At 35.1% G+C, this 16,476-nt stretch overlaps 1 protein-coding gene across 1 annotated transcript in view; it reads left to right on the top strand.

The window, feature by feature from the left end:
- Positions 1-16,476, top strand: part of LOC145242988 (protocadherin beta-2-like) — a 158,263-nt gene that overhangs the window by 67,109 nt on the left and 74,678 nt on the right. Inside the window, exon 2 of the mRNA XM_080106112.1 lies at positions 10,200-12,629. Coding sequence (XP_079962238.1) covers positions 10,266-12,629 — 2,364 coding nt within the window. The 5' untranslated portion in view covers positions 10,200-10,265. The remainder of the gene's footprint in view (positions 1-10,199; positions 12,630-16,476) is intronic.

Raw genomic sequence — 16,476 nt, 5'->3', positions numbered from 1 at the left:
TGCTCCAGATTCAGTGACAAAATTAAAATCGTTTTTGGGATTAGTTCAATACTATGCAATTTACATCCCTAACATACATAATTTAAGAGCTCCTCTTAACGAGTTACTGAAAAAGGGTGTTAAATGGAACTGGAATAAGGAATGTGAATCTGCTTTCCAAAATATCAAAAGATGTCTACTGTCAGACTTAGCATTGGCACATTTCAATCCAGAAAAGGAACTAATACTAGCAACGGACGCCAGTGATTACGGTGTTGGCGCTGTATTACTTCACAAGTATGAGGATGGTAGGACAAAAGCTATCGCCCATGCTTCAAGAACGTTGGTTGCAGCGGAGAAAAATTACAGCCAAATTGAAAAAGAGGCGCTGTCGATAATATTTGGAATTACAAAGTACAATCGATTTCTCCATGGACGATCTTTTATTTTGCAAACCGACCATAAACCCCTACTTACCATATTTGGATCAAAGAAAGGCATTCCCACACATACTGCGAATCGATTACAGCGATGGGCTGTAACCCTCTTAAACTATCAGTTTAAGATGGAACATGTATCCTCAAAAAAGTTAGGACACGCAGATGCATTATCACGGTTGATCCCTAAAAGAAGCGAAAGTTTCGAAGAAACGGTAATTGCTGCGCTTAAAGACGAAAGTGAATGTACAAGTTCAATGTGTAATATGATACGTGAACTTCCGGTAACTTTCGAAAAAATAAAAAAAGAGGCAGTAAATGACATTTTCATTAAGAAAATGAAAAATCAATTGGGATGGATAAAAAAAAATAAAAAGGTAGATCAAACAACGCCTTTTTCCATCTGTGAAGATGTGCTCATGTATGGTGAGAGGATCGTAATTCCACTAACGTTACAGAGGAAAATTCTGAAGGAATTTCATACAGGTCATCCGGGCATTTCGAGAATGAAATCCCTTATGAGAGGATATGTGTACTGGCCTGGTATGGACAAGGAAGTTGAAAAATGTGTCAAGACATGCAGAGGATGTCAATTAGCAGCTCGAGATCCTCCAGTAAAAACGACGCCATGGCCAAAGACGGACCTACCCTGGTCACGTCTGCATATTGATTATGCGGGACCTATAAATGGTTATTTTTACTTGATTATTGTAGATTCTTTTTCAAAATGGCCAGAAATATTTAAGTTTAGACATCCAACAGCAAAAAACACTGTGAGTGCGCTTAATGAAATTTTTAGCCGTTTTGGAGTGCCAAAAACCTTAGTGAGCGATAATGGAACAGCATTTACTGCTCATGAATTCAAAGAATTCTGTGACTCACTAAATATTCTACATATGACAACACCTGTGTACCATCCACGATCGAATGGGTTGGCCGAAAAATTTGTAGATACGTTTAAAAGGGCACTTAAGAAAAATCTTACTACGGACACAGACGAACAATGTATTCAAACATTTTTAGCAATTTACAGGGTGACACCAAATCCTAATAATAATGTCAATTCTTCCCCGGCTGAGCTAATGTTTGCAAGAAAGATAAGATCTGTCTTCGATAGGCTGCTACCAGAGAAAAAGAAAGTTTTCAAAAAAGAAAACCTTAATACCAAGTGCTTCTCCCCAGGTGAAAATGTATATTTCAAAAATTTTCAAAATGGACGAAATCAGTGGGTTGAAGGTATTATCAAAAAAAGGATTGGGAGCATGGTCTATACCATCCAAGGATTAAGTTTTGTCTGCAAAAGACACAGAAATCAAATACGTCCCAGACTGTCTCCAAATGTGGAAGAGACACCAATGGAAACATTGTGCGATATTTTTGATATACCAAAACCAGCGTGTGTACCGCAAACAATGAATATTTCGCCTGAACCGACCATACGGGCTGGACAGAAACCTTTACCCCGGGTAACGCTGACCAGAAAGAAAAGCGCAAGAAAGAGAAAAGTTACCAGGAGATTAAGCCCTGACCCTAAAAGGAAGAGGTATTTAAGCTAAAATCAGGAAGATTTCAGCTTCAGGGGGAGGTGTTGTGAAGGAACATAACTGGCTATACACCGGTTACAAACTGTATATATATATTGGACTGTTTGGCAGACAGCGGCAGACAGCGGCAGACAAGCAGTCGCAGTAAGACGGATAGTCTTACGTGTTGATTATCAGACTTTCTTCCCCATACTTGTTACTATGTACTTCTATTTACCTTAGGCGAGCAGCCTTACGTTTCTGTATTATAAATAAACCCCCTTACACATACCACTCGGTGTAACTCACGTTTGTCTTTATTTCCTAAGTATTTAGGAATATAACAAGACTAAAAATTGGCTGAATCATTTCGTAGAGACCGCAGAGATCAAATTTTTTTTAACTTTGACCCCAATTTTGACCCCTTAACATTTATTGTTTTGGGCTCAAATCAAATTAAAAAGTTTGACTCATGTCCAAGTAACCTACATCTAAAATTTCAAGTGTTTAGACCTCAAATTGGCGGAAGAGTTTGGTAAAGTTTTCAAAAATCAAATCGTTAAACTTTGACACCTTGACAGCCAAATTTCTGGCCGAAAACCAATTAAAAGATTTTCCCAAAACTCAGTACACTTTATGTCAAATCTCGAGTTTGTAGACCGAAAATTGGCAGTGTAGTTTAATAGGGGAATGTACACACACAGACAATTTCATTTTTATATATAGATTGTATTGCTGTAGTTTTCTTGATATAAATCCAATGAAAATTCGATGTTTATCAAAACGTGCTTCATGAAAGGCAGAGCGTTATTATTATATACGTTTTATTTTTTTATGCAAGCATCATTGGCTGCATATGTGCATACATGTTTCAGTTGCTTTTTTGTTAGAAATCCAACATCATCGAGTCAAATATTACAATACAACTGGAATTTATAAATGCACATATGTAGTCAATAATGTTTGTATAAAAAAATAAAAATTATACTATGAGTACAAATATATAAAATACTGAAACGAAGAAAAAAATAAAATTATAGAACTTATGTAAATTTATTTTTTCATCATTTAAATATTTAATTTAAGAATGCTGGTGTTTGTTAAGATAGAGTCGGCAGATCATTATTTTAAAATCTGTCGTTTTAAGCAAAAACAATATCATACTTAATTGTCATGTCGAAAATAGTAACATATCCAAAAATTACGAAAATTCAGCGCGTAGAACAACTGCTATTGTGTTTTTTTATGGCAAGTGCTCGACTAAGCTCCAATCTATGGTCCCCCCCCTCGTCAAACTTTCACAAGAAACATGTGTCTAACTGAAAACACTATCAATAATTCCCCCCACTCTTTATCCGTGCCTAAACCTAAACGTAGATTCCATGAACAAAGCTTATTTCTTAGAACTGCACGCCTGTGGAACTCTATTCCGTTTCCCTGCTTTCCGACTGACTACAATATGGTCGTCTTCAAGTCCAATGTAAACAAGTTCTTGATGAGCCGTTCCGCTTAAGTTAACAAATTTACAGAATTTCCATAACTAACGATTATTGTCCAATTGACTACTGTACACTCTTTAACCTTTATCCTCGAGTGGCCTCTGGGCCTTAATAAGTGGTGATGCCTATGTAAAAAAAAAATGTCTATCACTATCGGTTAAAACAAATCATCAGCCATTCCATTGGCGAAAAGGGAGGTAAGTATGTCCCCTGTATTCGCAATCTTCAAGGTGTTTACATCTAGAGAAAATGCAATTTCCCTCAATTTTCCGTAAAAATTACTTTTAACTGTAAATTATTTTCTGCTTTATGTATTTTCGTAATTTTTGAATATATTACTATTTTCGACATGACAAATAGTACTGTTGTTTTTGCTTTAAACAACATAGTTTTTAAAATCGATCTGTCGAGCCTATCTTAGTGCTGTATCCCCAAGATTGAGCATCTCTTTTTATAGGACTCATCACTTATCAAGGCCCGGAGGCCACTCGAGGATAAGGGTTACTGAGTGTACAGTAGTCATTGGCAAAATATCGTAGTAATCGTTAGTAGTGGAAATTTGGACAATTGGATTACTTAAAAGGGACGACTCATCATGAACTTGTTTACATTGGACTTGAAGACGACTATACTGTAGTTAGCTGGAAAGCACGCAAATGGAAGAGAATTCTACAGACGTGCAGTTTTAAGAAAGAAGTTTCGGTCATGAAATCTTCGTTTAGACTTGGGCACAGATAAAGAGTAGGGAAAATTATTGATAGTTGTTTCAGCTAGATGAGTGTTTTTGTGAAAGTTTGGCGAGGGGGTTAACATAGATTGGAGCTCAGACGAACACTTGCCATGCAAATAATGAAAAAGCAGAGACAGATGTGCAACATCTCTTCTGTGGGAAAGAGGTTGCAGGGTAGAAAAAAGGGCATCCCCCACAAGGTCACAAAGTCTATTTTGAATTCTATCAAGACAGGATAAGGCGCTTCTAGCAGCTGCTGCCCAGATGTGGCAACAGTACTCCATTCTTGGATGTACCTGGCTTTTATATATAAGTAAAGAATATCTTAGCATGATAGGATCTAATATAAAATTATTATTATTATTATTACTATTATTATTAAATAAATAAATAAATAAATATGTCTGTGTGTTCAATAAATGTCTGTGTGATTATATAGATATTATTATTATTATTATTATTATTATTATTATTATTATTATTATTATTATTACATATATTCAGTTATTATTATCGAAAAAAAAATGTTTCTAAAGGAAAAAAGTAAGAATTTGTCCATTGATATTATGAAGTAATTCGTTCTAAGGGAGATAACAGCGTATGCCATACCGCAATCTTTCGGCTATGTTATGCCGACATGACATTAACAGCTAAATCGAGTTTTATAGCTTTAAAATTCAATTGGAATTTATGAATAAAAAAAAAACTCGAATATATTTTGGGGTATACTTTTAATTCTTAGCGCTGTTTTATGTGTTTGCATAGCTAATACCATTATTAAATAAAACAGTTGCAGCTGCGGACACCGAGCAAGGAGCAGGAACATAGAAAATCCACAAATAGGAAAAATGTCAACGAAATTGTATCAAACCGGTTCTTCCTCCCTGGCGTCGCTCAGTAGTCCCTTTATTTTTTGTTTTATTTTTCTTTATTTTTGTTTGTTTTTTAAACTATATCGTTTTAGCTTTTTATTGTTCTTTTTTTTTTTTAGTAAATTACTTTTTTTTAAAAATAGAATTTGGAAAGTACAATATAACTATCATATTAATTTTAATTATTGCGATATCATTTGGGTCATGAAATAATTCTAAAACTATAATTAATTTTGTTAAAGGTAATGCCGTCTTGATTTGTATTTATAAAATTATTCGATGTAAATTTCTCTAAAATGTAGTATTTTTTAATACATTAGTATTTGCTAATAATTTTAAAGCCAGAAATTACTTTTTATTCAACAGAGTTCAATATATATTATAGATAGACATGTATAAAACAATTGCTAATATTTATTTTGCCTGTCTAGCTGCACTGATGAGTTGTGATACAGTGAAACAGTACTGTATGTGGATGACTATATATATATATATATATATATATATATATATACACACACATATATATATACACACACGCACATTTATATATATATATATATATATATATATATATATATATATATATATATATAACTCAAATGACCTTGTAACGAGTGATGTAACCCACTTTCCGGTTTACGACATCCGATTGCGCATGCGCACATAAACATTAACCTATAACAACATAAACAAATAAACACATATCGCTTCTTTTTCAGATTTTGACCTGCACACTGAAATATTAACATTATTATTTTGAAATTATTATTTAACATGGGAAGAGTTGAGGTGTTTTGCAACTTTTCTTTATTACAACTATACTGTCGCTATTTTCTTACAACTAAACAACTTTAACCCGTTGACAAACATAAGAACAATTGTAGTAAATCCAAGACTACTACTACTACTCTCTATCTCACTTTTCTTTCCTTCCTTCTTTCTTTTTTTATTTTTTGTTTACATTTCTAGATACAAAATAGTTGTGTGAGAACGGTTAATTTGTTGACACATTTACTAATCTGTTTCAATATTAGTTTTATTTTATTTTATTTATTTAGGTTTTATTTTTTTGCTTCCGGTTTTATTAATTATTTTTTTTTTTAGATTTTAAGTTTCTATAACTTGGTTGAAGGATTCCAATATGAGTTTTTCATTCTTATATTTCTCATCGGTAGGTTCATGTGCGTTTTTGCTGCTAAATGACTTTTGTCGGCGTTCGATTTGTAAGAAAATCATGTTTAATTTTCGATTTTCGAGCGATTATTCGGAAAAATAGGTAACTTTACACAAAGAGGGAGGATTTTTTTTTTCATGTTTGAGTGATCCGTCCGAGATTTTTCATTTTAATATATTTTCATAGAAATGTTTCTGTTATGTAAAAAAAAAACTATTTTCTTTATATCACAAGTGTCACGCTCATACATGAATTCCATAGCTAATATAACATACTGACCCAACGGGTCACGGGTAGTCTAGTATATATATATATATATATATATATATATATATATATATATATATATATATATATATAGAGAGAGAGAGAGAGAGAGAGATGTATAAAAAATAAAAAAAATTAGTACAATCGTAGCAGTTGTGGCAATGCTCTCGATGTATCTGTTCCAACTCGTTCCCCGTGAATGTTAAGCCAAGGAGTTTGAACAAAGTACTTTCAGGTAATGTATTGTTGTAAGTATTTGGGGTCTCATAGTTAACTGATTCACTGAAACTACGAATACTTAACAAATGCAATTAGTTCGCAAGTACATACACAGTAATCACGAATTGACAAACGTAAAGAATAAAAACATCACGATATAGAACAACAATAATTCGGTACTCACTTTAGAAGTGGTTAGAGTTCTCTCAAGGGGGCATAGTTCCCACAAAGGATAAAAACGTACCTTTCCTTATCAAGGCTGTGACTCATTGTTTGTGTGTGTCCCAATCTTTCTCCCGACAATCTTTTTTTTTTGCATATCTTATTTCCTTATCTTATGGACAAAGCATACCCAATGCCTATTCTGATATGAGATGTCCTCTCCTGATCTGTTACTCATCCAAAAATCAGTTGTTTGTTACAAAATTCATCACATCCATTTTTTTTTTTTTTTTACTTTCTCAAACATTCAATATTGTACAGAAAACCAAGAGAAGAAAATTGAGACCTTTTTGTTTTTCACAAAGGAATCACCACTTATCAAGGCCCTGTGGCCACTCGAGGATAAGGGTTAAAAAGTGTATAGTTAGAAGTGTAAATTTGGTAAATTGGATTACTTAAGGGGAACGGCTTATCAAGAACTTGTTTACATTGGACTTGAAGACGGCCATATTATAGTCAGCTGGATAGCAGGTAAATGGAAGTGACCTTTTTTTTTTTTTTTTTTTTTTTTTACACAGTGATCACCACTTATCAAGGCCCGGAAGCCACTCAGGGATAAGGGTTATTGCAAGTACATTACGTTAGTGTGGAGATTTGATGAAGTGTTTACTTAAGGGGGCGGTTCATTAGGAATTGGTTAACATTAGACTTGAAGACATCCAAGTTGTAGTCCGGAGGGAAGCAGGCAGACGTGACCTGTCATATCACTTTAGTGACAGATCTTGTAATGAAAGATAATTTGTAGAAAACATTTATGAATTTTTGAGATGATGGTTGATGATTTGTATTCTGTAGAATTTTAGGTTAATTTAAATTTTTTTTTTTAATTTTCTATATTTCAGATGCATTTGTTATATTCTTTACCCATTTTTTTGGTTCTTTTCACAATAATTCGGTCCATATAACCTCGGATCTTCTTCAGCTATATCTTGTCAAACTCAGGAATCTTTCTGCCAAATTCGGGAACCTGCACGGAATTTCAAATGAAACCCTTTATTTAATTCACAACGGTAGCATGCTCTTATTCTGTCTGGCAGATTCAATAAGTTTGACAGTATACACATGCAGAAGGTCGGAGGTTATACCGACCAAACACACTGTGAAAATGATACTCAAGATGAGAACAGTAGTTCAAAAAAAACAAAACAAATAATACGAATAATCAGTCCTCATCTCAACAATTAACAAGCATAAATTTAGCTTATATATATATATATATATATGATTGATGATTGAGTGATTGCAACGTCTTGTCAGACGAGTGCCACTCCCTCAGACATTTAAAGTCCATGAGCCCAAAAATGACTTCCATCGCCACAGGATCATTTTAATAGACAAATGCCTGAGGGAGTATCTATACACAGATAATGTTACAGAGTCTTAGCTTTGTACAACAGCTAAGTCTCTCTCTCAGTTCAAAATGTTGAGATTCAGCAACAAGCAAGAGCAAGATAGCCAGCAACAAGTTTAACTGCAGACCAGCTTAATGCGGGTACTGGTCTTCCGGTTTATGTTTTTTTTTTAATCAGAGATTTGCTTCTCCTAGAAAGGTTGCCTTCACCACGGCTTATGGGAGCCCTCTCCACCCCAACACGCATACATACCCATAAACACACGGTGCTAGTTGGCCGTTGACCACGAAAAAGGGTTCATTCGCCCTTTGAAAGTTTTTAATATATATATATATATATATATATATATATATATATACACACACACGTATGCGTATTTATATATGAGGAAGTTATTTTTATGTGAAAATAAATTTATGACTAAAAATGAATTACTACATGAAATGAAGCAAGGAAAAAAACTATATAGAAATAGTAACATGAAAACATACTTCAAATGTACATTTACTTCTAAACAAATTAGAAGTTATTAAATAGTTATATATATAAGATTTGTTGTTGGCGTTTTTTAACGACATTAACAACTTCGAAACGCTGTTATTTTTATTTTTCTGCTACCTTAGCGTTTTTTTAAGAGCTATAATAGTGTTATTCATATGTCTATATGAATGAATCGCCCTTATTTTTTATGGGAGGTATTTATTTATTTATTTTTATTATTAAATATTTATGTGCATAAAAGAATACCTGTTGACATGCATGTTTCTAGCTTTTAGCCGTCGTCAGCATAGTTTATATATATATATATATATATATATATATATATATATATATGTGTGTGTGTGTGTGTGTGTGTGTGTGTGTGTGTTTTATTTTTTTATTACTGTTTTATCTGTTTGGTTACATATGTTTCGGATGTTTGACCTTGTTTACGATCTAACAGCCTCGTCAGACCAGATAAAACGGTAATAAAAAAATAAAACGCATATTTGCTCTGCAATAGTATCGAGCACTCTCGTCAGGTTTTTACTAATTACCGGTTTTACCAAATATATATATATATATATAGTAATGAAATCAAAGGGGTGTACTGTTTATCTGATATACGCAATAGTAAACTTCAATCTAATATAAATACCAGTATTTATATATAGATAGTTTAATTCCAACCGAATGAAAAAGCTCAATATGCAACAGAGAGTAGAGCTTATTATAAGAAAAAGAAAATTAAAACTGTAAGTTGAACTTTCCAATCAAAATTTATTTTATGCATAATTAAATCCAGTTTAATTATGCATATAGTCCGGCTGGAAAGTTTTCAAAGCAGCCGAAATAATGGAAACTGTTTTTTTTTTGGACAGGGCAGTAGCCCAAAAAGAAGCTGATCTCCAGTCAAATGGGATTGAAAAATAAAAAAAAAGAAGAGAAAACAGCAATTCATCAGATTGGACTTAATTTTGGACTCGATTCTCTCTAAAGAACTATTGTTGCCTTTCGGATTACCTTGAAAGAATTTTCATGCAAGCTGAAATATTATGCGCGGTTTGTTTTTATATTTTTTATTTATTTATTTTTTTGCATATCCAACATTTTTTTCACTTGTTTTTCTTGGCAATTTATGACTACAATAAATTGTGGTTTCACTTAATGTCATAACTAGCAAATTCTAGCATTGCTACAAATATAATTTGCTGATTTCTTTCTGTCCTCTGATGAGAAGCATAGCAAGAATGGCATTCTTTGAAACTCCGTCGAATAAGGACTTTGTAAATTGTTTTTTGGCGTATTCAGTCAAACAATAAATTTGGATTGTAAAGTTCAACATACAATTTTAATTTTCTTTCTCATATATATTATATATATATATAAGTTAATTAGAATTTCAGGTAATTTAAATTGTAAAATGTTTTCCTGTATTTCAGATGCATTTGTGATATTCTTTAACGATTGGATGGATTTTACATTTTCTGCAAAAGAGGCGGCTGAACATGAATTTACCTGCATACGTCCTGCTGTCTGTCCTACACTTGTGCCTATGTGTGGACCTCAACTACTACGTGGAAGAAGGTAAGAGTCCAAACATACTTATAGGCGACATAGCTATTGATTCTCGCGTGATGGATAATGTTCCATCACAAGACCGCAACCTGATCCGATTCATCCAGCTCGGAGACAACGTCCAGTTGTTTCGGGTTGAAAAAAAGTCAGGCAAATTATACACTTCCCAGACCCTCGATGCCGAAACGTTCTGCGCTAACAACAAGGAATGCTTCCAGCTGATTAAAGTTGCTGTCCACCGGCTAAAGACCTTTATGAAGATTTTGAAAATCAAAGTGACTGTAAAAGATGTTAACGATCACCAGCCAGAGTTCCCAGAGAAACAGGTCAGTATTCAGTTTTATGAAGACGTCGGAACCGGGACAAAAATATCAATACCAAATGCAATTGACAGAGATGTCGGCTTTCAAAACTCTCAGGTCTCTTATAAGCTAGAAAAGAACATGAATGAACCATTTAGTTTGTCGGTCTCTAAAAGTTTGGACGGCATATCGAAGCTGAGCATTGTCTTAGATGAAAGACTGGACAGAGAAGTCCAAGATTCTTACATGGTTCAAGTGATTGCCAAAGACGGAGGGTCACCACCAAAACAAAGTGTCCTGGATGTTCACATCTCTGTCATTGATGTCAATGACAATTCTCCCATCTTCTCGCAGAACGTGTACAATACTTCCATTAGTTATGAACAAGATATTACCATTCCTGTTGTGATCCTGTCAGCTGTGGATTCGGACTTGGGGAAAAATAGCGAGATATCATACCAGTTCAGCTCAAAAACTTCCAATGTTGCAAGAGCTCATTTCAGATTAAATACTATTACAGGAGAAGTTTTCTTGAACGAGAAATTTAAGCCTGGACAAAAGCTAACCTATAAATTATACGTTGAAGCCACAGATGGAGGAAATCCTCCATTGAGTTCTGTTGCAGTGGTGCTGGTCAAGATAATCAACCAGCAGAACAATCCACCAATAATCGACGTCAACTTCCTTTCGGAATTTTCAGATAATTCAGCTGCTATATATGAAGATGTTCAGGTCGGCAGTTTTATTGCGTACGTTATGGTGACGGACCCTGATGTTGGGTCAAACGGAGAAGTAGGTTGCGACCTCTACCATGAAAAATTCCAACTTTCAAGCATGGATACTAAAGAGTATAAGCTAATTGTGAAAAGTCCATTGGATCGTGAAATCGAAGATCATCACGATATTACAATCAACTGTCAAGACAAAGGATCTCCTCCGCTTCGCAGTGAGAGAAAATTTTCTATAAAAATCATGGACGTCAATGACGAAAAGCCACACTTTTCTGAGGAGATGTTTAAATTCTCGATTGACGAGAACCAGAAATCAAATTTTCATGTCGGCTCAATTAACGCGACTGACTTAGACTCAGGGGCCGGTGGACAGCTTAGTTTTTCTCTTTTGACCAATAATAAAGACTTCTTGCCATTCCAGATCACTGACAGTGGATCAATTTCAACAGTGATGTCTTTGGATCATGAATTCCAAAATGTTTATAAATTCAAAGTTTTTGTCAAAGACAATGGATTACCGTCGTTGAACAATACAGCAAACGTGATCGTCGAAGTCCGAGACAAAAATGATAATGCCCCTTATTTTACATTTCCAAGCGTGAACCCTTACAGCTTGGATGTCATTTATTATCCGCGTCATACAAACAATATCACAGTGCTGAGAGCGTCCGATATTGACAGTCGGGAAAACGCCTTTCTTAAATATGAGATAACTGGAGGTAATGATAAACAGCTGTTCTCTATCAACCATTACACGGGCCTCTTGTTCTTCAGCCGCGTCGTCACGCAGCAGGATGCTGGATCATACAACCTTGGATTTATCGTAAAAGACAGTGGAACTCCAGTTCTGTCTGCAAAAGTTGACATGATTTTGAAAATTACAGTCAGCAACAAAACGCTGAAGACAGCGAATGAAAAACACACAAATAGTGAAAAAAGAATACACCTTGTCTTGATGATTGTCATCGTGCTGGTGGCGGTCACCGTATCGGTGTCCATTACGGCTGCCATGTCGATATGCATCATCCGCTGCAAGGATCGGAAAAATGCCTCGCACAGGGATGGAGTAAACCTACCTTGTAAATGTGTCACAGAACATGGGAATTTTACTTGTTCTTCTCAACAATCTACCTATTGGTCGGATGGTTCAGGGTGCGCCAAAAGCGACTCCGAGCTATCTAGGGTCCATACTAGAGGATCAAGAAGAGGACCATATCATAGTGATAAATGTGGACAGAAATACGCAGACGGTGCTTATCAGGTAAGTTCATTTTCTTTGAAATTAATACAAGTTGTTGATCTAACATTCTTAGTCAATAACCAAATTACGAGGACCATTCCAAAAGTAAAACCTCCTATTTTTCTTTTAACTCAAAATGTTGAAGAACTATGAAGACGAGAGTGGTAGCATTAAAACGAGTGATCTTTTATGTTCCAAAAGGTTTTTTTTTTTTTACATAGTCACTATCGTCAATGCACTTTTGCCAGCAATGAACAATGGCTGTGCATGGGCGCCCGGAGCATGCTTTATCATATGAGGGCTGTTCCAAAAGTAAAGTCTCCTATTTTTCTTTAAACTCAATAAGTTGAAGAACTACGAAGACGAGAGTGGTAGCATTAAAACGAGCAACCTTTTGTGCTCCAAAACGTATTTATTTTTAACACATTCACCATTATTGTCAATACACTTTTACCAGCAATGAACAATGTCTGTGCATAGGCACCCACATCACGCGTTATCATACGGGGACCGTTCCAAAAGTTGAAGAGCTATGAAGACGGGAGTAGTACCATTAAAACTAGTGACCTTTTGGGCTCCAGATTTTATTTTTCTACATAGTCACCACCATTCTCAATCCACTTTTACCAGGAATTCAATGACGCATCTCTGCTTCTGATGCACGTTTATGACAGAGGTTGCTTTCTTCGAGTCTCGCACCGTCAATATCTGCAACAGTGAGATGAAACTTTCAGATTATGAATGCATAAGTTCAGTCATCATAACAATGCAATTTGCAATCCTTCTGATCCATTTCGGCGCGATAAAAAATAGGAGCCATTACTTTTGGAACGCTCCTCGTATTTTATCAAGAGAAGAAAGAGGCAACTACGTCAATGTTGTCAATAAGTACATCCATACGATGAATATTTTTTTTAACTACTCCGCTATGATATTCATAAAAAATTTATGAAAATTCGAAGACGATTTAAGAGAGATAAGAAGAGGCCAAGAGATTTTTCCCTTGGGCCCCATAGCCAACATTGCATCTTTTGTAGGCCAGAATACTCTTCCTAAAGCACCGGTTTTTCGCATCTCACCTTTCATATTGCTAATCCAGAAGGGAGATAAATACCAGACCATTTTCCAAAACAGAAGAATCAAATCAAAACTCTTTTCTGTTTCCCTGCTTTCCAGCTGACTACAATGTGCTCGTCTTCAAGTCCAATGTGAACAAATTCTTGATGAGCCGTCCCCTTAAGTAATCCAATTTACCAAATTTCCACTAATAACAATTACTATGATATTGTCCCATTGACTATCGTAAACTCATTAATCCTTATCCTCGAGTGGCCTCTTGGCCTTGATAAGTAGTGACTCTTTTGTAATATATATATATATATATATATATATATATATATATATTCTCATTAGATCACCAAATTGGTCAGTACTTAGATGGGAGATTGTTTAGAAAATATTAAATATCATAAGTTTGAAAGCAGAAATGATTCACCTTCTCTAATGATTATGGGAAAAGTCCACCGTTTTTCTCTTCCTAGATATGAATGGAATAGTAGGGTAGACTAGACTCTCAAATCTTAGTAGAGCAATTAGTTTGTGAAATGACACCAACTCTTCTCCCCTTATCCCAGCATTGCTTTCGGCCATCTTTAACTTCTTGCAATACCAGATTGGAAAAAGTGTGGCTCGTGACTGAGCAAACTTTCGTTCACTATGTGTTTCTCATCACATAGACATTATTTGACAAGATATCTGTTGTCATCAAATTCCAGAGAAGGTCTACCACTCCTCTAATTGTATGTCTTACTTCTATATAAATAAAACAGTAGATGTATGTATGTCTGTCTGTGTGTAAACATTAAACTGACAAACTCTTAAACTATTGGTCACATGACACTGTAAAATCGAATACCGCGTACAGAAATAAGTCGGCAAGTTGAAAATGCAAAATGTTCATTTCAACTTGCCGACATTTCTATTAGTTTGCGCATGCGTAAAACTAACCATAACTAAAAGTGGTTTAATTCATAACATTCGTATCTTTCTGTCAGGTTAGTTTAAACGGTAGCGAAAACGGCTGGAGCGCTAAATGTTTTGGTTTCGATTCTAGATGATGGCACCCAAGTCATTTTTTCACTTTGGAATCAGTAATACGAGGGGCGTGCAATAAGTAATGCCCCTGACCCACTTCCAGTTGTCTGATCTAGCTGAAATTTTGCATGTGCAATGGTTTGTATCTCTACAGGTTATGTGGCAAATTACAGTTCTGAACTAATTGTGGTTCTGTTTTGCAGGTGTTTGAACTGAGTCAGGTGTGAAATGGAGCTTGTTGGATGGATGAATAATGCGTACAGAAGTCGGCAAGTTGCAATGCAAAATGTTCATTTCAACTTGCTGACATATTTGTATTAGTTGGCGCATGCGTAAAACTGATCATGTCTAAAAGTGGTTTAATTTAATTTTAAATCTTTCTTATCTGTCTGTCGGGTTGGCTCAAATGGTAGAGAATGCGGCTAGAGCATTAAACGAGGGAATGCGGCTGGAATGTTAAATGTTTTGGTTTGGAGTCTAGCTAATGACACCAAAGTCTTCTTTTTTTTTTTTTGCTTTTTACTTTTGAAATAACTATATATTAGGTACAATATAATATTCAACAAAGAATTAGCTCTTTAATAATAAATATGAAATCTGCATGAATTAAAATATATTTAATCATATTTTACGACCGGGCAAGGCCGGTTGCCCCCCCCCTCCCCTGCTGGTGTTCAAATAAACAAAGCCTGAATAATTTGATGTGGATCTATTATATCTATTTATATAGTTTCTCTTCAAACCATTGTCCTTAATGTCGATATGTATACCTTCATGTTTCGGCTGATCTAATCTCCGGCCTTCTTCATGTTTATTGTTTATCTATGGTACTGTTTTTGCCTGCTATTTAAGCATAAATCTTTTAGTTGTGTATTGTTATATTTCTTACTATTGGAATTCAACAAAGCTGCGATTTTTATGTTTATTTTTGTAAATCAATTAAGTCGTACATAATTTTTTTATTTATTTTTTTTTTTATTACATTTTCACCCCAAACAAGGTGCATTGCCACTTTGGTGTAGGGGGCTACTATCAGGGGCAGCAACTACTGGGGCACTATGTTGGGATTTGGGCAGCAAGATGTCGGTTCACGTTGCACTTGAACTTCTGCATGTCAGTACAGTTAGGGAAGTAGGAACTTGGAATGGAATTCCAGAGTAGCGGTTCTGGGGAAGAAACTACTGGAGTAGAAAGATCTTTTACATCTAGGGATCTCTACTGTGTGGGGGTGGGATTTAGCTGCCTGTCGGGTTTGTCGAGGGTGTCTACGTCGTGGGGGCACAAGTGTCTGCAGTTCGTCAGAGCATTCACCGTTAAGATACTTGTAGAACAGGCAGAGGGATGCAATGTTTCGTCGATGGGACAGAGGCTGAAGCTTAGATGACAGTTCAGGGCCTATGAGATTGGCGACTCTTTTTTTAACCTTGTCTAGGAGCGAGAGACTAGTAGCAGATGCACCAGCCCAAATGTGACAACAATACTCCATACATAATACATGAAACTGTAAAATATACCTGAAGGACGTATCGGCCGAAACGTAGTAAAAAAAAATTAAATATCAACATAGATGGCGATAATAGTTAAAAAAAAAAAAAAAAGACAAAACAATATAAATAATGCTAAACTCATCATTAGAAATTTAAAATGAAAATTATGACATACTATTTAAATTCTCCAGAATATTGTTAATCTAGCAGGGTGACCCGACGTTGCCCAGAATTGAATGATGATCAACGAATGTTTTACACTCCCATATTTTTATCGAATTCGGTGA

Source organism: Euprymna scolopes, chromosome 21 (assembly GCF_053919585.1).
Source record: "Euprymna scolopes isolate OS-2025 chromosome 21, ASM5391958v1, whole genome shotgun sequence".
Taxonomy (NCBI): domain Eukaryota; kingdom Metazoa; phylum Mollusca; class Cephalopoda; order Sepiida; family Sepiolidae; genus Euprymna; species Euprymna scolopes.
The sequence above is the reverse complement of the archived record's forward strand: the minus strand, read 5'-3'. Positions and strand labels throughout refer to the sequence as shown.